Here is a 24,228-nt window from a genome sequence, read left to right on the forward strand (position 1 = left end):
TTAGACTGTTATGTTGTTGTCCCAGTTTTACAGGCTGGATGATTCAGATGATTTTTAACCCCTGCTGTTTGCTCTGAAAGCACTTCCATACGATGTAAAAGAATATCTGGAGGATGTGCACAAGAAGTGCATGTATTAGTAAGTCAATATCGACTCTGGGCACGTACTTTGTGTCTTTCGTCTGACTGCTTTGTTTCTTTTCTTGAACACATGCATTCCTCCAGCAGAGCTCTTGGAATGTAACCTGCTTTTCATAATTGAAAGTCTAGGATAAGTGAGGGCTAGCAGACTAACAATCTTTCCAGCTAGTTATAGTTATCTTCAGGAGTAATAATGACTCTGGTCTTAACAAAAAAAAGGTAACAGTTGAGCAAATGGCTGTGAAATAGATTACTAGCAGATTACTGAAGCTGCTCTTAAGATGAGGAAGACTGGAACTTCTACAATTCTCTTTTTTTTCATAAGATGATATGACTGGTGTCTGTAATTGGTTAGCAAAGAGGATATTTTAACGTCAGCATTATGATCAGTTATGATTTGTGAAGACAGAGGGTTTCTGAATCTATATTCCATACAAGTCTTGATGAGTGGTTTTGACGAAGTAATTGATAATTAATAAACATATTTAAAGAGTACTTTACAGGCCAGTGTTGTCATTACTGATTTTTGTCTTTGTACTTAGCAAATAGGTCTTGAAGTTTTATGTTTTGAATCTGAACTGTTTATGGGAAGACTTCTTTTTTTTAAAAAAAAGCCCAAAGTGCTGTAAATATAACATTATTGAAGATTTAGAACAGAATCTTGTGACTGCTATGCTGTAACTTTGTGGAACAAACAGATGACATTTTCCACGCATCCTATCTGTTATTTTGTGGAATGTTTGCAGTTGATTAGAGATCCAACTATCAGTCATAACCTCTGCCATGTGCCCTGTTGACACCTCAATTTATTGTCAATAAAATGTGACCTGAAAATTGTATATTTCTATGATAAACATGGCTAGTGCCTGTGAGGTAATAATATTTGCACCTAACCTCTTTCCTTTGTTCACTGAACTTCTCAATTCTCTCTCCCTTGCCACAGAAATTCTGGTGTTGAAAATAACCCACATATGAATGGCAGAACAGGCTTGGGAGGCAAAATTGCTGACTCCGGTTCTTGTGTCCTCCAATGCTTTAATTTTGCAAGTCGGTTTTACACAGAGGGGGCACACACCAAATGATTTAGGGCAGCAGCAATACCTTTCGAAGTAGCTGGTATGATTCAGGCACTCATCAGGTGCTTTTCCTCAAGTCTGGTGTGAAAAGCTATTCTCATGAACCAACCTCCAATCCCACTAACCAAACTTGGGTATGTAATTCTTTGAAATTTGTGTCACAGGTGAACAGGGTGGTTAAGTTGTTTGGCATGCTTGCCTTCATTGCTCAGACCTTTGAGTATAGGAGTGGGGACATCATGTTGAGCTATACAGGACATGGGTGAGGCCTCTTCTCTGGAGTATTGTGTGCATTCTGGTCGTTCTGTTCTAGGAAGGATATTATTAAATTGGAGAGGGTTCAGAAAAGATTTGCTAAGGGACCTTGCCAGGAATGGAGGGTTTGAGTTATAAAAATTAGCTGGATAGGCTGAGACTTTTTCACCCAAGTGTAGGAGGTTGAGGGGTGACCGTTATGAAGTTTATAAAACCATGAGGGGCATAGCTCAGGTGAATAGCAAGGTCTTTTCTCTAAATTGGGGTGGGTGGGAGAGGAGTTCAAAACTAGGTGGCATACTTTTAAGGTGAGAGGAGAAAGATTTGAAAAGGACATGAGGGGCAGCTTTTTTTTTTACGCAGTGGTTAGTGTGTGGAATGAACTGCCAGAGGAAGTGGTGGATGCAGGTACAAATACAATGTTTAGAAAGCATTTGGATAAGTTCATGAATAGGAAAGGTTTGGAGGGATGTGGGCCAGACAGTTGGGACTGTTTAATATGGGATCGTTGCCAGCATGGACTAGTTGGACCGAAGGGTCTCTGTTTCCATACTGACTATAGCTCCAGTCCCGTGATCAGAAGTTTAACTTTCAATGTAGCATATCTGATATAGTATGTCTGCTGTAAAAGAGAAAATGCGAAATAGAATAGACACCTTGTACTCCTCTGACATTTGTCATTGCTCAACTTTCCACTGACACCGATCACATTTTAACAACAACCCTACTATTGTGAAATACTACTTGGATCTTTTCATTCTATGAAAAGGAATATAGATGCACAGCACCCAATTCATTTAAGTCAACCCACTTATGGTGTCCAGATTAGTAAATCAGATTTCTTTTCCCATTTATGAAAGAGGTTGTTTGATATCGTCCTTAAATAATTCACCCACTATCTGAAAAGTGCTAAGTTGAGTATCGGCTAAATCGGGCAGATAATCATGGTTATTGGCACCAACTTTCTCATAAGAGTATTAATAGAAGGATATACAGCCCCATCAAGCCTCTTCCACTTGTCAACAAAACAACTTAGAGTGGCTTTAACACAGTGAAACATGCCAAGGTACTTCACAGGCGCATTATGAACTCATGTATGACACCGAGGCACATAAGGAAAAATTTGGTCAGATAATCAAAAGCTTGGTCAAAGAGAGAGGTATTAAGGGGGCATCTTAAGTTGAGACGGAGTAATCTAGGGGTGAAACTACAGAGTCCCGGACCTAGACAACCAAATGTAAGGTTACGCTGGTGCAATTCAAATCAGGGATGTGTAAGAGGCCAGAATTCAAGGAGTGCAGATTACAGGGCTAGAGCTGGGTGAGCCTATGAGGGATTTGTAATCTGGTATGAAAGTTTATAAAATCATGACATTGCTTTGTTGAGCATGGTGTTATGGGGAAAGGCTTTTGGTGTGAGTTAAGACATGGGCAGCAGAGTTTGAGATGGCCTCAGGCCTATGGTGGCTATAATGTGGGAGACCAGCCAATATTGGAACAGTTGAGTCTAGAAGTAAAACAGTAACACTGAGCGTTTCAGCAGCACATGAGCTGAGAGAAGTGGGGTATAGTGGGCATGTTATGGAGTGGAAATAGCCACTTTCAGTAATTGTGTGAATATAAGATTAGAAACTTGCTGCAGAGTTAAATATGATGCCAATGTTGTAAACAATCCAGTTTGATTTCAGACTTGTCCCACAGAAGGATGGAATCGGTGGCAAGGGGACAGAATTTGGAATGGTGACTAAAAACAGTGGTTTCAATCTTCCCAATATTTAATTAGAGGAAATTTTTTGCTGATCCAGTAGTGAATGTTGAATTGCCATCTCATAACTTAGCAACAATAGAGAAGTCAAGAGAGAGGTCAAGAGAGAGGTCAGTTAGTCATCAGACTAAATGCAAACTCAACATGTAGACAATAAAAAAAGAAGGGACCAAGTTTAATCCTTGGGTTCTACTGGAAGTCAACCAGAAGGCACAGTGCAGGAGCAGAAGGGAAGGCCACTGCAAGTAATTCACTGGCTCTGAATAGATAGATAAGATTGGAACCAGATGAGAGCAGCCCCAGACAGCTGGAGAGTAGTAGAAAGGCATTGGAGGATGTTGGTGTGGTCATTTGGGTCAAAGACCTCAGACCGGTTCTGAGCGCTAAGGAAAGAAAGTTTACCTTTGTCACTGTCACACAGATTGTAATTTGATAAGAACCATTTTGATACTGTGTGACAGACATGGAAACCTGATTGGAGAGATTCAAACATGGAGTGCTTGAGAAGATGCAAAGGTGCTTTGGAAAGAAAAGGGAAGTTGGTGACTGAATGGTAGTTTACAAGGATGGGCTAGAAAAGGATATTTTTGAAGAGAGAAGTGATAACAGATTTTAAAAAGTGAAGGGCAAAATTAGAAGAAGAGAACGTTCATTAAGATCATGGCTAATCTTTTGCATCACTCCTTCCTTTATGTTGTGACCTTGATTCTCCTCTTTCCCCAAAATTTAAACAGTTTCATTCCGAACAGTCTTGTCAACTGAGAGTCCACAGTCCTGTGGAATTAATTTACAACTTCCCGAGTGAAGAAACTTCTCAGCCCTGAATACAGTCATAGAGTTATATGGCGCAGAAACAGACCCTTCCGATCAACTCATCCATGCTGACCAGATATCCTAAATTAATATAGTCCCATTTGCCAGCATTTGGCCCATTTCCTTCTAAACCCTTCCTCTTCATGTACCCATCCAGATACCTTTTAAATGATGCATTTGGATCCGCCTTCACTGTTTCCTCTAGCAGCTCGCTCCATATGCCCACCACCCTCTGCATGACAAAGTTACCCCTCAGGTCTCTTAAATCTTTACCCTCTCACCTTACACCTATGCCCTCCAGTTTTGGATTCCCCTAACCTGGAAAAAAGATCTTGGCTATTCACTCTATCAATGTCCCTATGATTTTAGATACCTCTAAGAGGTCACCCCTCAGCCTCTGACACTCCAGGGAAAATAACCCCAGCCTATTCAGCCCCTCTCATGACTCAAACCCAAATGGCTGAAACCAACTCCTAAACCTGTCAACATCTCCATCTAGAGCTCACGTGCAGTTGTAATGGTCTAAAGTTTAGTCTATTGTTGACACACAGCATATGCATAATATAAAATACCTCATGTTTGTAGGTAGGTGTAGCTCTGGGTCATTCATTGCCTTGAACCTGTTCTATCAACCATGGCTGACCTCCATCTTAATTCAACCACCCTTGATTCTGAAGCCGAGGTGGCTGAGGGCACAACAAGAATGCATTTGAGAAATAAGCTATCAAGCAATCAGAAGGTCAGGGTCACATCCAAGAAGTGAAGGGAAATGTTCACTTTATATTTGGTCTACTTGTAGAGAATTGCATCATGTATGATATTATGGAGTGGATAAAGTACTCGTTCTTTTACTTGGAATGGGTTTCTAGGCCCTGGAGGGGGCAAAGTTTTATTTTCTGGACCTTAGACAACGTCCACCAGTGAGCCATTCCACTCACCGAACTGCCAACTGCTTGGAGTAATCTGACTTAGTGGAAAATTGGTTACCTAATAACCAATCTGGTGGGTTTTATTTTCTTCCCCTTCCCATTCTCCTGAATGTACTGAGTCCTATTAGGACAGTATCTGACCCAAGTGGCCTTAAATGTTTACTGTGAAAAGAACAAGAGGCATTTTTGATTCATGTAGCTGGGTATTATGCTGAGCAGAGCTTGTAACTTCTAGGCAACAGGGAAACTGCTCGGTAAAAGAAAGTTTATCTTGGATCGGTGTAGGGATGATAACCGGATGCATTTGGATTTAAGGTTGCTGTCATAGCTGTGGAAATGTGGCTTCTGGGGGAGGAGGTAGGTATCTGAAATTCCTATGCCATTATGAAGATAAACAGCAGTGATGAAGTGTTTGTAGGAGTTTGTACCAACTACAAATGGCTCTAAGAAAGCACCAGAGCATGGAATATACAAAGGAGAGATGTATTCAAGCTGTTTGCAAGTTTGTGGTGACAAACTGACCGATGTTGTTTTCTGGTTTGAAAAGTTGAAACCTCTAGTGTGAGATGATTTTAAAAAATGAAAATGGGTGTTGTGGTCATTAATGTTGCATGAACTAACACTAATCTTAGTGTGTTGGATTTGCTCCATTTTAATAGCAACATAGGATTATGATTATGTTTTCATAGTACATAAGTGAGATAGGGTGCGACACTGAAATTTTAATGTTACGTTTAATTTTCTTATGACCCATTCCATTTTTCTTTATTTACAACTTTAATTCTTAACACCATTCACTTATAAGCAGAAAAAAAAATGAAAAACCTAGTGATGCTTGGAGTAATCTGACTTAGTGGGAAAATTGGTTACCTAATAATCAATCTGGTGATTTTTATTTTCTTCCCCTCCTCACTCTCCTGAATGTACTGAGTCCTGCTAGAACAGTATCTCACCCAAGTGACCTTAATCAAGTTGTAAATCTTTACTGTGAAAAGAACAAGAGGCATTTTTGGTTCATTTAGCTGGGTATAATGCTGAGCAGAGCTTGTAACTTCTAGGCAACAGGGAAACTGCTCAGTAAAAGAAATAGCTTTATCTTGGATCAGCGTAGGGATGATAACCAGATGCATTTGGATTTAAGGTTGCTGTCATAGCTGTGGAAATGTGGCTTTTGAGGGAGGAGGTGGGTATCTGAAATTCCTATGCCATGATGGAGATAAACAGCAGTGATGAAGTGTTGGGGGAGAAATGTAAAAGTTCCCTTAAAATTATCCAATATATTGTAGTAAAAAGATGAAAACAGAAAATGCGTTAAGTATGTAGAAATAAGCACCAGCGTAAAGAAACGGATTATAAATGTTTGTATGACTTTCTGTCGGGATTGATCTGTCTGAAAAATGTTTATACTCCTCTATTCTGATTCAACATGACTTGCTCTGTTTTTCCAGCATTTTCTGTTTTTATTTAATTTTTCCTGTATTAGAATTTCTTCCTTTTCATTCATATAATATTTTGCTAGAGACTTTGGTTCTGTCTTCCATTGTACCAAGCACTTGGTCCCAGTTGTGCTGGCATGGGAGTCAGTCAAGTGGAGTATAGTGGACAGTTCCCTTGCAGTAAATGAGGAAGAGCCCTTGGAGGGAGATTGTTCAAGCTTTAATGGAGTTCTCTTCTCTTAGAATGTAGCTAACTTTACTTGTATATGATCTTCATTGAGTGGAGGAATAGGCTCGAGGGGCTGAATGGCCTACTCCTATCTTTATGATCTATGATCCAATATGGATCATCTTTCAGTGAAAGTGATGAGTCTTATCTATTCCCTTCAAAAGGAGCAAGCTTGATAAATTTTCACCCTATGGCTCACAGAATAAATTGTAGCCGTGACTCCTGATGACAGCAAATTTAAAACATTGTGAAAACATTTTTAAAATTGTCATGTCTGGCTAATTCACAATCTGAATCATAGCTAAAATCCCTTCAGAATTATGCCTGCGTTGAAAATGTTAAATTCTCAGGACATGTTGCTGCTTTTGCCTTTAGTTTAGAAGATTATAGAGTAACCTGCTAGGTATTTAAAATGAAAATAACGATTTGTTAGTTAAATACAGAAAAACCATTTCCTCTTATTGGGGGGAATTACTATCAAGGAGATAGAAGAAAATTAGAACTAGCCCACTTTAAGGTAAAATCAGTAGTTCCACATAGATGGAAGTGCTCATAAGCTACTTCCTGTAGTTAGGTACCTAAAGAAGTTACTTTAGTTTTATATGGCATGGATCATTACTTTTTAAAACAGTGTTTGGCAATTCCCTCTGATACCAGTTTTCTTTAAGTACCCTGTATTCACGTGGTAGCACAGATCTTGAAAGTAGCTCAAAAGCAGGACGTGTTGCTGAAGGTTTTCCTCTTGTGCTCATCAGGACAAGAATACCAAATTTCAAATGATTGCAACAAGGAAGAAAATAAAAGCTGATTGGCTGACAAATTGACCTCTGATTCCAGTTCCAGGGTAATTTAAAAAATAATGCAATGATTGAACATATTTCCTGTAGCTTTGTCAATAGCAAAGCCTTGGCCAATCAGTGCCCTTTTGCCCTGCTAGTATAAACTGCTGTAATCGTATGAAATTTGGCAGTCTTGCATTGGTCCTGAGGAATGTGAGACAAAAATCTTCAACAGCAAGAATATGTAAGTACTCATTTACAGCATTTTGCTGAATACCTGCACATATTTTACTATTATAGATTAGTTAGTGTAATTTACTCTAATTATCAGGACCAAACCTTGCTCCCTTTTTAAAAATTTTGGAACTATTTACCAAAATTGGATGTACTTTTTGAAGGATATCATCTGAAGTTTCACTGATTTCTTCTTTTAAATCCTTGAGAATTCTGGGTTATATTCCATTTGGCCCAGGAGAATTGGACAGGTTTAAGGTTTTTAGTTCTTGCTCTCCTAACTTAAATGTGTAAAACTGTGGCTTGCATTTGCTATGTCTGGAATTTTTCTATTGTTCTGACTGAAGTTGATGTGAAGATTCTGTTTGCTGTATCTACTGTGCATAAATCACTCATTGCAGTTGTAGTCAACTTATCATTTGACAGATTCAAGTATTCATTAACTTTTTACTATTAACACTTGCAAATTTTTTGGGGTTTCATTTGTTGATCTGATTTTTTTTTCACTCGGTAATTTTCTTTGCAATGTAGTAGGTTGGTCAGAGTGTGAAAACCTAAGTTCCTGCTGCCTTTTCTTTTAACTACCTTTTTTGTTATTTGCGGCCATTGCTTTGACAATTTCAAATCCAACCATATAACCTTCAGATCTCTGATCACTGATTCTTAGGCTACTCATCAGCCCTCTTTCTCATTGTATCCTCACAGATTCCCCTCTTATTGCAGCTCCTCTGCTCGCCATCTGCTTTCTCCCTGTAGTTTGCTGGTCTGCAACGGTTATGATTTGATATTTTGCCATCTTTCTCGCTCGGTTCTATCTGCATTTAATCACTCTTATCCCATCCTGCTTTGTCCAATTTGTGGAGCTCCTATATAATTTCCTTATCAATAATATAAGCTGAAAAGCCTATTGCAGAGCATTTCATATTCCCTTAGTTCATTGCTTAACTCCCAGGCCCAGTACTTTATTTCTTACTGCTTCTTGTACAGTATTTACATAATACTGTTGAAGCTTGTACTTAAGGGCAATTATTTTCTTATTTGTCTTTCTATGTTATTTTTCTAATCAATCTGTTCAGAGACATTATTACACACCTCTGGAGCAGATGGGACTTGAACCCAGGCTTCCTGGCTCAAAATTAGGGACACAACCATATGTCACAAGAGCCCACTTAATTTATCATTCTTAACAATGATCACATTTCAATGGTGTTTAAATGACTATGAAGTATTTTGGAATGCCCTGAGGTCATGAACCTTTCTTTTTAATTTCTGTTTTGCTCACATCCTGTTAACCGCTTGGCTCTCCATCAAACCTTTTGTCACTTTAAATCCGTTCCCACTATCTTCTGTATAAGGACACTGGCCTGGTAAAGGCCGCTCTTACCATGCGATCATCTTTCTCATGTCTGTTACAATTGTAACAATCCTACATCAATGCTTACAAGATTTTCAGGGTGCTGTTCTCGCACACAATCAATGAAAATCCACAGTGCCGTTGGACTCCTGCCTCACATCAGAGCTGGAATTCTTGACGTTGAGCGACATTCAGAATCACAGCAGGCAGTGACAAGTCTGGCCCATTTGTAAGGGAGTCAAAAAGAGAGAGAGACAGAGAAATCAAGAAAAGTGTAGAACCAGCACTTGTGGGATGGAGAGAGAGCAGAAAAGCCTGATAAACCTTGGAGACTGGTGGTGGTATGAAAACAAAAAGTCAGAAGAAGGGCATATTTCTGCTTGTGGGTGAGTGGGTGGGACGACCGGAGATGGAAGGACACCCTATGTGAATCTAGTTGTTGCAGCAAGGAAAGAGTTCAAATAAAATTCAAAACTTTCCACAAATTTATATAACAGCTGTCCCTTTTAAAAATGAACCATGATCCTACCAAGGTATTTATGTAGTTCAAAATTTGCTGCTGGCAGCTTCTAATTCTAACTATGCTCAAAGGTTTAAATTGGAATCTGATTGTTGCCTACTTTAAAAGGAAAGTGAACTAAAACTTTTTTTTGTCACTTCATGGTCTTCTGGATGAACAAAATTTTAAAATATACAAACAATATAATTACATTCTAAACGGCAAAAAGGAAAGTAGTTTGCAAAAGTAGATGGTTTTTCTTTAATCTTGGATTCTAAAATGCACTAAATAAGAGCCTCGATTTTTCACTGCTTCAAGATACTGGATCTTTATTTATTGGTACTGGGTGACAAATCTGCTGTTTCCACTACATAATTCCTTAGTTTGTGTCATGTATTCTGTAATGCTTCTTGCGAATTTATACTTTTGAAAAATGTATTCTATTCTTTGCAAATCTTACTAGACAAATTTAGTCACACCTAATTTGAGTTCAAGTGACTACAAAAGAAGAACTTGATTTTTTTTTTAATGTAGTGCCTTAAACATCAGCAAGAGTTCCTAAAGCTTATAACCTTATGGAAGAATGTTTTGAACTGTAGTCAGTCATTTAGCAAATACAGTCATTGGTGTGAACTCAGCAAAGACACAGTGAATAGTAATGTGTTAACCAGTTAATGAGCTTTATTGGTTTAATTCAGAGGAGAAACATTGACTGGGGAGAATTCTCATGTTCTTCGTAATAGTTTTATTTTCACATTAACATGTGAAGGTAGGTGGGGGTCTGTTTTAATGTCTCATTTGAAAGATGTCACTTTGGAGAGTGCAGCACTCGATGTAATTTTGAATGTCAGCCTAGATCTTCTATTCAAGTTTCTGGAGTGGGGTTTGAATCCAGTGATATACAGATAAGAGAGCTATTGACTGAACCAAATCAGCTCATGGCCCTGACCTTCGCTGCCTCTGGATTTGTAACAACTCACAAATAACCGTTTAACAGTTTAAAACAGGCTAAAAGGAATTAAATTGCTCTATGCCGATGTACACTTTTTTAAAGTTGAAATAACAGTTGCTATAATTAGAATAATTACTTATCTCCTCCACTTGGGTTTCTTGAAAATACAAATCTTGTAGTACTATCTTTTTCAGCTCTCCTTTATTATAATTCCAAATTGATCTGTTGGTTTAAAAACATCCTAAACAAAGCCAGGAATCTTAACTGCAATCTAACCTGAAATGAATTCATAGTTCATTTCTGGGACCTGGAACAGGTACACCTTGGCTTTAAGGGGCACATACTTAGGTTCCATTTTAGATTATATAATCTGTACATCCTCAAAAAATGGCATATCCCTGTAGAAATTGAAAGCAATCTTGTAATGCTTGTTTCCAATGTGTTTGCTCAATATACATTGGCTTATCAGAAGTAAATTGTGGGCCAAAAAAGAATTGCATCAATGTCGAAGTATTTTGTGTTATAAGCAAGCTATGCCAAAAGATTTTTTAAACAGGTATTTTTGATATCCCTTTCATTCAGTGTTGTTGATTTGACTGTTTAACACATTTCTTTCTCTTTGCATTTTTCAGTTGGATGGGTATATTGCACGAAACTGGGCTAATCAGAAATCAGCTTTGGGGAGTGCCCTGGACCCACTGGCAGATAAGATTCTGATCAGTGTCCTATATGTCAGTCTGACCTGTGCTGAACTCATTCCAGGTACATACTTTATTACCTTTCCGCTTGCCTTTCTAGTATAGAGTTCAGAAAAGGAAATAGCATGCTTCCATTCCTGAATGTTAGCAATTATATCAAAAGCCTTAAATTTATTCTGCTTAAAATAACTATTTGTGTAGATGTCATGCCTTGTCTACCTTTGTGTAATTAGTTTTGAGATTGTAGGACGAGATCAGTGTTTCCCAAGATTTTTTCCCAGTGTGACTGTATCTGGATGAATCGGTGAGACCTGTGGAGGAGTTGAGGGCCCTGTCCTATCCATTACAGTGGGAGCACAACTGTTATCCCTCACTTAAGAGCTCTGGGGTGATCAATGCTTATTTTTGAGTTTGTGACCCCACTTGGGAGGCCCTAGACTAGATGAATAAGAAAAATAATGTGTTCTTACAGCATCTACCTAGGACTTCCCAAAGAGCGTTTTGACCAAAGATATACTTTAAAGTATACTTCCTGCTTTTAAAAAAGATTCTTTCATAGCATGTGAGCTATGAAGGAAAGTCCAGCATTTGTTAGCCATTCCTGATTGCTTGTGAGCCAGCTTTTTGAACTGCTGTTAAAATGTGTACTGTCAAAAATCTCTGCATCTTCAACTACCTGGATACTATGCACTTGAGTTGCTGCAACAGTTTTAGATTTGGGTCATTCATGACTGATTTAAAGAGTACACAGGTACAGATTAGTTATTTTCTAATCCATCAGAGATGGTATTACTCACCTCCTGGAGCAGGTGGGATTTGAACCTGGGCTCCTGGCTGAGAGGTAGGGACACTACCACTGCACCAGAAAAGACCTTAACAGACACAGACTATGTTTGTGAGTGACATGTGATGCTGTGGCTTGAAGAAGTGTGTTTTTGTCCTGGTTTCTTCTAAAGAGAGATTAGGGAAAAGTGCTGAGCAGTCTAAGAGAAGATAATACTTTGTGGAAACTTTGAGTTTTTGTTTTAGAAGTTGGAACAATAGAAGCAGCCTGAGTGGGTGTAGTCAAGCTCCTATCCACACAACCAGGGATTTTCGTATTCGCTTTCAAAACAGTTGCTGTTGGGGTCTTGGATAGGTGGAAACTATTTTCCCTCTCTCGATAACAGCCAAAAGCTAGGGGTTCTCTTCCTGGGCTGCTGGATTACAAATGTGACAAATCCGTTTTCTGAATTTGCCTTTTGCCAAGGGTGTGTTGATGGGATGTCACTATATTGGAACAGTTGATGCGTAATAGTTACTGTATCTATTATTCTGTTAAGTTTTCCGGTAGAGTTGTTATTCCAAGTTCTTTTGTTGTATTTCAACTATAGTGTTTGAAACAGTTGTGTTTTGCTTAATGTCAAGTAGTTTGACTAATCGAACTGTATCTGGAGCACAATACCTGACATTGACCTTTTAAAGTTAGAAAAGTTTCGGGTCTAGGCTACGTTCTTAATTTTAATTTGACGGGGTCTGGTCCATAACAGACAGTAGATGAATTAAACACAAGTTAAATAAACTGTGTGATCCATAACGTAATCAACAGTGTACAGCTTTGTTATCCATGACTCAGTCCTTGCCTCCTGGATAGCAGTGGCATTGTCTCTTCAAGTATTCTGTTGATTGATGGCTTTTTGATTTTTCTTGTACTGATGTGCACTGATGTTTAATGCACCTCACCATTTATCCTCATTTCTAGTGAACTAGAATGATGGGCATATTCCAAACTCTCCTGATTGTTTTAGTCTGATGTTCAAATCTCTTTACATTTCAGCCCACGGAAGCCTGCAGATTTTCTGTTCAACTAAACAGTTCTTGCATAAAGAGTCCAAAGGTCATAATTCTGAATAGTATTTCCTAGTTCAACAAATTCTAAACATGTTATAAGGTTTGTAACCACATTTTCTTTTCCAAGGCATTGCTGCATATAGTTGACCATTGATTTACTTCCAAACATAATGACTTGTTTCTTAAAATTGAACAAGTGTGAAAAATCACAATGCTGTGTAATTGCTATTTCAGCTTTAGATGTTAGGCAGACTATGATCAAGTTTGTCAGATGCCTATCTGCTTTGTCCTTATCACAGTTTGTTTAACCGCATTATTTAACCACAGCAGTTCATTTAACCACGTATATTACCAGTTGCATCTTGACATTTTTTGGACCAGATTAACCATCATTGTTTGCAATTTGGCCTTGGCATAAAACTAATTAACATCATAAGATCATAAGTTCACCATAAAAAGACGACTAAACCCCATGAGTCCATCACTAATGCCCTTCCAGACTTCCATGTAAGCAAGTTAAAAATGCCAGTCACTTTAAAAACTATTCCATGAGTATTTACATTGAGGAATTCCAGGACATACACCAGTCATCCAATTTTAAACTTTGTGAAGTTCCTTCCACATAAGAATATGCTTTGCCTGTGTTGCTGGTCAGGTAAACGTTCACCAAGAAATTGTACTTGCTGTTATTGCACTGTAAATCTGATATTAAGTCAATGCCAGTATTTTTCTAACACAGTTTATTTTAGTTGAGCATCAAAGGTGAGGACACAGAGCAGGACACCATTAAAATGTTATATGTGATGCTGATAAAATCCCTAAATAGTAATGGTCTCAGCTTCGGATAGTATTGTAAGTGAATGAGACTGCGTGATGAATGGATTCTAATGTCCTTTCTTTCATCATCTCTGGGCAGAAATCAGACTTAATGTTTTAGATCCAGTGACCCTTCCTCAGATGCTGCCAGACTTGCTGAGCTTTTCCAGCAATTTCTATTTTTGTTTCTGATTTCCAGCGTCCACAATTCTTTTGGTCCTTTGTTTCATTACAGTTCTATTAGAATTTTCGTGTTTTAAGCAATGCTGTCAGTACGTTTGGAAATATAGTAGAGTTTTCTTCTGTTCCATGGTTTGTAACACTTAGCTTCTGGCTTTATTGTGTTGGGACTAAAATAGTGGGGACTAGCTCATGTTTTTGGTTAACTTTTCAGTGATGCCATCATTTTGCTATTCTGTTATTCATGGTGAAACGCAGCGATTGCATTGATTCTGTTTTTTATGGCTTCCAGTTATACCTTTTACTCTGCCACTCTCTTCTAGAATTAATTATTTTCCAAAAGCATTTTTAATCATCTTACAGAAAGCAAACTGCTTTTATCCAGTCACTGCAGATCCACACTTGTGGATGTCCATAACAAATGATGAAAATGCAACTTAAGGTTTTAGCAAAGATTTATAGCTCGGGTTGTGTGGACTTCTTTAAGTTCATAGTAAAGATTTTGTATAGGTGCTCTTCCTCTTTCCTGTGTAGTTCAGGCATGTTGCAGTGAGTGGTGGCCCATTTAAAAAGTGTCCTAACACGGCTTTGTTTGTGGACGTTGGGGTGGTTGCTGTGGAAGTTGAGGATTTGGTCAGTGTGTGTTGTTTTCCTGCACTCTGAGGTTTGGAACTCTCCGTTGGTCATATTCTGACATCCAGAAACAGAAGCTGATTGTTGTTTCCTTCTCTCATGAGTTTAATCCTGGCGAGTACGTTGTTGATGAGGTGATGGGTCTCTTCTAGTTTGGTGCGTTTAACAACGACAAATGTATCGTCCACGTACCAGATCCACAGTTTAGGTTGAATGAGGGGGAGGGTGGTGTGTTCCAGTCTTTGCATGACTGCTTCTGCAGTGAGTCCTGAGATGGGTGACCCCATGGGTGTACCATTGATCTGTTTGTGTACTTGACCATTAAAAATGAAGACACCAGTCTCAGCAACCACCCCAACATCCACAAACAAAGCTGTGTTAGGACACTATTTAAATGGGCCACCACTCACTGCAAAATGCTGGAACTACGCAGGAAAGAGGACGAGCACCTATACAAAGTTTTCGCTATGAATGGATATCCCCGCAACTTCATGCGCAGATGCCTACTAAATGGGCAACAACAAGAGGACACAGTACACCCTAACATACTGGCCACACTGCCCTACATCAAGAACATGTCAGAATTGACAAGACTCCTATGACCACTAGGAATCATGGTAGCACACAAGCCCACAGCGATGCTCCAACAAAAAGTCACCAGGATTAAAGACCCCATTCCCACAAAATGCAGAACCAATGTAGTTTACAAAATACCATGCAACACCTGCCACAAGTATTACATCGGACAGACAGGAAGGAAACTAGCCATCAGAAAACATGAACATCAGCTAGCAGCAAAACAGCACGACGAACTCCCCTTAATATCAGTATACTCAGACAATGAAGGCCATCAGTTTAACTGGGACAAGGTAATCATAGTAGCCCAAGCCAAACATAGACACACACGGGAATTCCTAGAGATATGGTTCTCCACCCATAATGCAATCAACAAACATATAGAATTGGACCCCATATACAAACCCATACAGAACAAAACCGGAAATGACACAAATCATCATAACGGACCAGATGATATAAATTCCAAGCGGAGTAGAACAACGTCGCTTCACCAGAGGCCTTGCTGATGATGTTACCTAGCATGGTGATGAAACATCTGAACGAAAATAAGCCACCTCAGCAAGCAAGTCAACAACCTCATGAAAATGCAATGTTGTGAAGCTTTGGCTGAATGTAGACGAGAGAAAAGATTGTGCAGCTCAATTTGTGTCGTAACTCATGACTGTTGTGCTTTGATCATTTTCAACCCAAATGTGCATTTTTGGTTTTTTTTTTTTGGATCATGAAAATAGCCACCAAGTACACCCCTCGTTCCAGATACAGTCCAAAGCTGACCCAGACTGTTTCATTTCTGAGCCACAAATGAACTCATCGATTATCTGCACCATCTCAAAATTACCAACTGCATTTTATTCCTCTCGTAACCTATCCCAGTCACAGTTGATTGATCTGCTGAAATCCACATGTTGTTACCTCCACTTGATACTCCAAATCATTCTTCCCTGACCTCCCACACCCTATCATTTGTAAACTCGAGATCAACAACAACTTTGCTGCCCGGGTCTCAACTCAACCATGTTTTTGTTCACCATCACCCCTGTGCTTGCTCACTTAGATTTGCTTCCAGTTAAGCAACGTGTCAACTTTAAAACATTATTTTCAAATCTTAATTCCATTGCTTTCTTCCTCCCAGCTACTCCAGCCACACAGTCCTCTAAGATATTAGAAAATGCATGGTGGCTCAGTGGTTAGCGCTGATGCCTAACAGCACCAGGGACCCGGGTTTGATTCCACCCTCGGGCGACTGTCTGTGTGGAGTTTGCACATTCTCCCCGTGTCTACGTGGGTTTGCTCCGGGTGCTCCGGTTTCCTCCCACAGTCCAAAGATGTGCAGGCTAGGTGGATTGGCCATTCTAAATTGCCCCTAGTTGTTCAGGGATGTGGAGCTTAGGTGGGTTATGGGGAGATGGGTCGGTGTGGACTTGTTGGGCCGAAGAGCCTGTTTCCACACTGTAGGGATTCTATGATTTTATGATGCTAGAACCTCTCATTCTGACTTGGAGCATCCTTGATTTTTAATTGATCCGCTGTAGTGGCCATGCCATCAACCCTAATCTTTGAATTCCTTACCTACATTGTTAATGCTATTTCTCTCGTCTTTTATTTAAGATGGTGCTTCTAATCTAACATTGACCAAGGCTTTTGACCATCTCCTTGTGTGGATTGGTGTCTAATTTTGTCTAGTAAAGCTTAGAAAATGGGATGATTTAGTCTGGTAAAGGTACTATATGGATAGAAATTGTTATTTGCTGTTCAAGGCAACGACTAACTTAACGCTTCTTGCATTTAGTTGAAAATTCTACGTGGGTTTGCATCAAACCCTCATTTGTTCTTTTAAGCACTTAATATTCTAACTTGCGCTACCCATGCTTTACTTTCCATTTCTCATGAGAAGATGTCATTTATTCTTCTGATGAATTCATAGTTTTAAATGTCTTCCCTTTCCCCAGTGTATCCTGCTGTTATGTGTAACATATGCAAATATCCGTCTTTGTGGCTGTATTGGTCAAGTTATTCACTGGTAATACAGAAGATGTTGTTCACTAAAATGTCTGCATACCATTTACAGTAAATGTGTAACATTAGGTGTATTACTGGAAAATTATAGTAGTAGTATCCCTACAGTGTGGAAACAGGCCCTTCGGCCCAACAAGTCCACAGTGACCGTAAGAGCATCCCACCCAGACCCAACTGCCTATAACCCACTTAATTTACAGTCCCCTCGACACTATGGGTGATTTAACACGGCCAATCCACCTAGCCTGCAAATCTTTGGACTGTGGGAGGAAACCAGAGCACCGGGAGGAAACCCACACAGACACCGGGAGAATGTACAAACTCCACACAGATAATCGCCCCAGGGTAGATTTGAACCCAGGTCCCTGGCGCTGTGAGGCAGCAGTGCTAGCCAGTGTGCCGCCTGCGAGTTATGCTTTGAGTTTATAGTAAAGAGTAATATTTGAATTGTCACATCTTAAAACTTCCTGACAAGATCATTTTTAATGACCAACTTTGTAACTGTAGTAATACTTCAAATGTGCAGTAGTTTGTGATGTCATTTATTCACATATTTCTATTTGTACACTGAGTTCCATGCAGTTTCGCTCTTGCAGGTATTTTTAATTTGTAAAGTTTATTTCAAAGTCCAACTCTCTTTCTCCATTTATCGCAAACTATTTTTTGGTTGGTAGGGGAAAAATTAGTTCAAGTATACATTATGCAGTTTAAAGCTGTCAGTTCAAATCTTGGAGAAATCTGAGGGATTAACTGCGCTGACCATCTTCTCTCTAAGGACAGAAGAACATTTGCAAATAAGAATGAAATATGTTTATTTGCTCCATCCAGGATGTGTGCACATAAGGTTTTCTCTTCCTACTGTTGAATATGTCCACATTCCCCTCCGTCTCCCAAACCCCACCTCATATCCATTTCATTTGTTCTGTTTTTCAGCTCCTCTCACTGCTATGGTCCTTATACGAGATATCACCTTGATTGCAGCTGGTTTTTATATTAGATACCGAACGGTTCCACCACCAGTAAGTAACAAAGTAGTTTATCTCATTTTAACTTCTTTCTGTTGTTCTCCTCTTTCTCTCTCACTCTCGTGCCTGGTACCTGCCTGACATGCGCTTTGTCTGGCACCCAACCAAATTACACCCCAGTGTTCTGCACTTGCTCGTGCCCCACCCACCTCACTTTCCCTTCTGCCCCCTTTCCTTCATAGTGGCTTGCGTTTCAGTGCTGTGGTTTTTCGTGAAATCAGAGATATGTCTGAAAGGCTCTGACTTATCATGAGCTGATGCTGATCGAGCCTTTCCTTGTATGTTTTTTTTTGCATCCTATTTGATAAATCCTTTGGGGATGAATTTACTCATTAAGACGCTTTAGATTCATCATCTGGAGGCAGCTAATTAATGAAATTATGTCTTTCATACTTTATTTATGAAATAGTGGCAAAGGAGGAATGATGAATAAGGAATTTTTGTGACTGTGGATGAACTGATCCCTACCTTACAAAACAGGTCCCAGGTGAACGTGAATGTGATCGCTCTATGGCATGTCTTAGCTGGGGGCATTTCCAGGATTCTTTCCTGCACTGGAAAAGAATGGGATAATTGCGCTGAATTGACACCAAACTGTAAATCCTCTGTCCCAAAGTATATTTCAGGAAGTTAGCATTGATATCAATATGGAATAACTTTGCTTTGATCTCATACTCGCATAACGTTACATACTTTGACTTGTATGCAGACAAAAATGAGAAGATTTCCTACTTGTTTCTCCCTTCCTTCACCCGTATTGCATTGTGAAACCATTTGACTTAGAGTTTGGGTTTTGTAAAATGGGTTGCATACAACTAAATAACTACTTTCGTCTTTCACAGAGGACTCTCAGCAAATATTTCAACCCGTGCTATGCCACAGCGCAATTGAAACCAACGTTTATCAGCAAGGTGAGATTAATTGATCACTTTTCCATACGTTGAGCAAAATTTTGATTTTTGCAATTCTCCGTGTACTGTGGGCAGATCTAATTGCCAGCCAAGGATGTAGCCTGTGAAGGACTGTTCTAACTTATGACGTTATCTTTTAAACTCCTGTGCTTTTTGAGCAGATGGGATGGTTTAAAAAACAGATTTATTCTTCTAACAGCTTCCTGTCACCTTCATGCTACCAGTGAGCTGACAGTGTGACAAAGGTAACAGAGAGTGTGAAAGTTGCTGGCTGGCACTTCCTGGGAAGTGGGTGAATTGTGGGGCTGACCTATCAGTGAGGTGTTCCAGGTTGTGAGGATGGAAATTAGACCACCTTTTTCTGGAGCAGGTATTCTGCAGCAGCTCATCCACTGATGCCCAGGATAACATTCAAATCAAATTCCCTTGACCTCCTTGGCTATTGAATTGCAATAATTTGTGAGACTTCTGACTGAAACTTCAGCAGTGTAACTGCAGTGAGCAATTAAAATGGGTGGCTGGAGGGATTCTAGTGAGAAGAGGTTGGTTATTGTAAAAACTCCCCATGCTTCATTCCTGCTTAGCAATGTGGGCTAGTTTTCCTTCCTGAATTTTGGTGAGAGAAGGAATCTAGTGATTCGAGTGTTGATTGTTTTCTATCCAAGTGGAATCTGATTAACGTTTGAAGACTGTTTTACTCGTTTTACTCGTACTTCTTTTAATCTAATCCTCAGTATTCATTGATCACAATGTAGTCTCCTTTAAATTGGTGAGACCAAACAGAAACTGGGTGACTGCTTTTGGGAACACGTGTGCTTTGTCTGTAGGAATGACCTTGACTTTCCAGTTGCTCCCATTCCAGCATTTCTGTCCTGGGCCTTCTGCAATGGTCCAACAAAGCACAGCGCAAGCTGGAGGAACAGCACCTCATTTTCCACTTAGGCAACTTACAGTCCGTGAATCTCAATATTGAATTCCATAACTTCAGAGCATGGCCTCCACGTCCTCAATTTTTTTTCTTTCATCCTTTAACCCCTGCGCATGCAAATGTGGGCATACATGCACAGCTGTAACTTCGGTCTCAGCAGAACTGACCCATTTTCTCCTTTGTTTATATATTATCTCCCACTTCTTCACCATTAGCAGTCCCTCTGTTTTTGACTGTGAGCCACATCACTATATGTTCCACTTGCTCTCCTCTCCCTCTTGTCTACAGCATAAAAAACATTTTTACAACCCCTTTCAGTTCTGAAGAGGAGTCATATCAGACTCAACATTAACTGTATTTCTCTCTCTACAGATGCTGCTAAACCTGCAGAATTTCTCCTCCACCTGTATCTTATTGTTGCTTGAATTTTTCTAACTCCATCTTTATAATAATTTACTCGGCCAGAGCTTCACTTCTTTTCAAAAAGTGATCTTTGTGCTCTACTTGTGGGTTTCTAGACATTATGCGTATCAATTTTTGTTCCTTCATTTCTATTAAGTAATGAAGAATTGGACAATTCTTGGATGTACTACATTAATTGTGCTAAGAAGCTGCAACAAATGTGGTGTACGGTAATTTTTGATAAGCCTATTATAAATAGTTTTAAATTAAAATGTAAAAATGATTGAAGAGCTCTTTTTCAAATGGACTTAAAGAACTTTTTGTGAAATGTTAAAAACAGAAATCTATACAGAGTTTGTAGGCCTTGAGGTTTGTAGTACATACTGTAAGTATTGTCTCAATGTCCCCTTTCCTTATATTCAATGATTCTATCGTGGAGGTTATTTTTGTTTTATTGCACATTGCATATTTGAGTCCTTCAGTGTGGCTTTTACTGAGTAATTTCCAGTGCTGACCAACATGTCGGTGCCATGGTCTGTTTGTACAACATAACTTGTAATATAATCAAACTGAAACAGAGAACCCCAGACTGTTGCTACATTAAATATAACATTTTATTTGGCAGTTTAATTCATTTTAATTTATATTCATTTTAATTCATTGTCTTTCATTTATGTTGCAGGTTAACACAGCAGTTCAACTTGTACTAGTGGCAGCATCACTGGCAGCCCCAGTTTTTCAGTATGTGGACAGTGTGTTCCTTCACAGTTTATGGTGAGATTTGCCTGAAACATTATGGAGATCAGAAAAATGTGTGTTTATAGCCCTTTTCTTACAGCAAACTAGCCCATTACTTTGACTAAAAGGAACAGTTTGCACTGCATGCAGGAGTTAGGCAAGATTGGAGTGGTTGTGGCTCTAGGCACAGAGTAACTTGTGATGAGGGTATTTGGAGGTGTAGAGATGCCCAGCATCGGGAATGCGATGAAAATTGTGCCACCGGTGCAAGATTAGGGAATTCATTTGCCTGTACGCAGAAGCGACAGAGGCAAAACGCTGCAAGACCCACATTTAAGTGAGGTGATAATGTGGATGGGTCTCTAAACAAATAGAAGCATTTTGATATAATTAGTAGGGTATCTGTGGAAGTTAGCAACAACTTTGGTGAACAGAACTTTTTACTGGATAGGATTCATGTGATGAATGAATTCTATTAACACAACCATTGTGTTGAAAAATGGCCTGCTCATAACATACAATTAGTCATCCACTTAATCAGACAATTTTGTTTTTGTTAAAGATCTTCTGTTTGAAGTTTAGTCCATGAGGAACTCTTTCAATATGAGGTACTGACTTATAAATGAGTAGAAACTACCTACCTTGCAGGTGGTGTCATGTTTATTACTTGAGCATTCCACCCATTCCATCCTTACTCAAAAGATATGGTGTTTTCATTCTCTCTCTCTTTTTTTTAAGGTCACATGTCCCTCTGGAGTTATTGGTCTTGAGTAGGCTGTTCATCTTTCTGGTGATTTCATTGTCAGGGTAGTGAAGAAGGCAAATGATGCTTACCTTCATTAGCCAGGGCGTAGAATATAGTAGCAAGGAAGTCTTGTTACAAGTTTATAAAACATTGTTTAGGTCAAAGATGGAATACTGTGTTCAGTTCTAGTTGCCGCACTATTGGAAGAAAGTGTTTGCACTGGAGAATGTGCAAGAGGAGATTCACCAGAATGTTGCCTGGGATAGAAAGTCTCAGTTCTGAGGAGAGACTGGATAGGCATAAGTTTAAGGTGAGGAGGTAGGTGTTTAGAGGAGATCTGAGAAAACTTTTTCAGCCAGAAGGCAGTAGAAATATGGAACGTGCTGCCTGAGAGGGTGTTGAGGGAGCTACTTTCGCAACATTTTAAAAAGCTTCTGGTGGAGCACTTAAAATGTCAGGGGAGAAAAAGCTACGAACCAAGTGCAGGTCAATGGGATTAGTATGATTTGGTGTGTGTTGGTAGGCATAGACGTGGTGGGCTGACGGGCTTGTTTCTATGCTGTGTGACGCTATGACTGTATAAGGTGAGGCATAGCTGTTGCTGTCCTGAACCTTTGCAGTGTGTGTGGTGTCAGGACGTCTATATTTCTGTGAGGGAGGGAGTGCCAGATTTTCTGTCTACTGACAGTGAAGGAACAGTAATATATTTCCAAGTCAGAATGGTGAGTGCCTTGGAAGGGAGCTTGTAGGTAGTGGTGCTCCCATGCATCTGCTGCCCTTGTCCTTCTAGATGATAGAGATTATGGGTTTGGAAGGTACTTTCAGAGGAGCCTTGTTGAGTTATTGCAGTATGTTTTGAAGATGAAGAGCGCTGCTGTCAGTATGTATTCTTGGTGGTAGGAGTCAATGTTGAAGGTGGTGGATGCAATACCAATCAAGTGGGCTGCTTTGTCCTGGGTGATGTCAAGCTTTTTGCATGTTGTTGGAGCTACACCCATCAGGCAAGTGGAAAGTATTCCACCAACTCCTGACTTGTGCTTTGTAGATGATGGGCAAGCTTTGGGAGAGACATGGTGAGTTACTGGTCGTAGAATACCCAGCCTCTCACCTGCTCTTGTGGTCACAGTATTTATCTGGTCCTGTCAGTTTCTGATGGCTACTGTGATAGCATTTTAACATCCCTTTTCATAACCTGCTTTGTGGGAGTTCCAAGCTTCAGATTGGCAAGTGAGATGGAAAGGTGGTCACCGAAAATGATTAGGTAAGCCTTTGGAAGGTAGACTGTGTGGAGAATTTGTACCTTTATCGTATGATGTACCAAATCATTCAGAATGAAGAAAAGTGACTTGAAAGATCCATAGAATTCCTACACTGTGGAAGCAGGCCATTCAGTCCAACAAGTCCATGCCAACTGTTTGAAGAGCCCACCGAGACTCACCCCCACTACCCTATCCCTGCAGCTCCCATGGCTAATCCACCTAACCTACACACCCGTGAACATTATGGGCAATTTAGCATGACCATCCCACCTAACCTGCACATCTTTGGACTGTGGGAGGAAACCGGGGAGCATCCGGAGGAAACCCATGTAGACACGGGGAGAATGTGCAAACTCCACGCAGACAGTCACCCGAGGCCGGAATTGAAGCCTGGTCCCTGGCGCAGTGAGGCAGCAATGCTAACCACTGTGATACTACTGCTGAAAGGGTCAAAGGGAACAAACAATTAACCCAGCTGAACAAAACAGAGATGGTCTGTCAGGAGTCGTGTGATGGAATTTGTGGTTATAAGGAAACCGAATTAGCAAAATAGTTTGTAGGGGATGGATCAATGGGAGTGAAGTAATTACAGTCACAGTTTGATGTTTTAGTGATTTTATTTTAATTACTTTATCATTTGACATTTTGAAAATATTATTGTTGCATGTGGAGCAAATAATGTTTTGAAATGTTAGCCGGTGATGACCGTTTGTTTTTGTTCCCAAAGTCATTCGGTCATTTTCTATGCTTTCTCGCAGAATGTGGAAAACTACCTTTTCTAACTGGATAATAAATTGTCATAAGCAGCTTCCAAAATTAGCCATTTTCTATCAGCAAAGACTCAACTAAGGTAGAAGAGAGCAACAACATACAGGGATCCATTTATACTTCCCACTGCCTCGGGAAAGCAACCAGCATAATCAAAGACCCCTCCACTCTAGTTATATTCTCTTCCACCGTCTTCCATTGGCAGAAGATATAAAAGTTTGAGAACATGTACAACAGACT

General features: G+C 39.7%; 1 protein-coding gene across 1 annotated transcript in view; it reads left to right on the forward strand.

Annotated features, from left to right (window-relative positions):
* The window catches only part of crls1 (cardiolipin synthase 1), a 51,059-nt gene that overhangs the window by 25,814 nt on the left and 1,017 nt on the right, over positions 1 to 24,228 (forward strand). Inside the window, exons 3-6 of the mRNA XM_048601231.1 lie at positions 11,093 to 11,222; positions 18,146 to 18,231; positions 19,080 to 19,148; positions 21,161 to 21,252. Coding sequence (XP_048457188.1) covers positions 11,093 to 11,222; positions 18,146 to 18,231; positions 19,080 to 19,148; positions 21,161 to 21,252 — 377 coding nt within the window. The remainder of the gene's footprint in view (positions 1 to 11,092; positions 11,223 to 18,145; positions 18,232 to 19,079; positions 19,149 to 21,160; positions 21,253 to 24,228) is intronic.

This window comes from Rhincodon typus, chromosome 9 (assembly GCF_021869965.1).
Source record: "Rhincodon typus isolate 14 chromosome 9, sRhiTyp1.1, whole genome shotgun sequence".
In the NCBI taxonomy this organism is placed as follows: Eukaryota; Metazoa; Chordata; class Chondrichthyes; order Orectolobiformes; family Rhincodontidae; genus Rhincodon; species Rhincodon typus.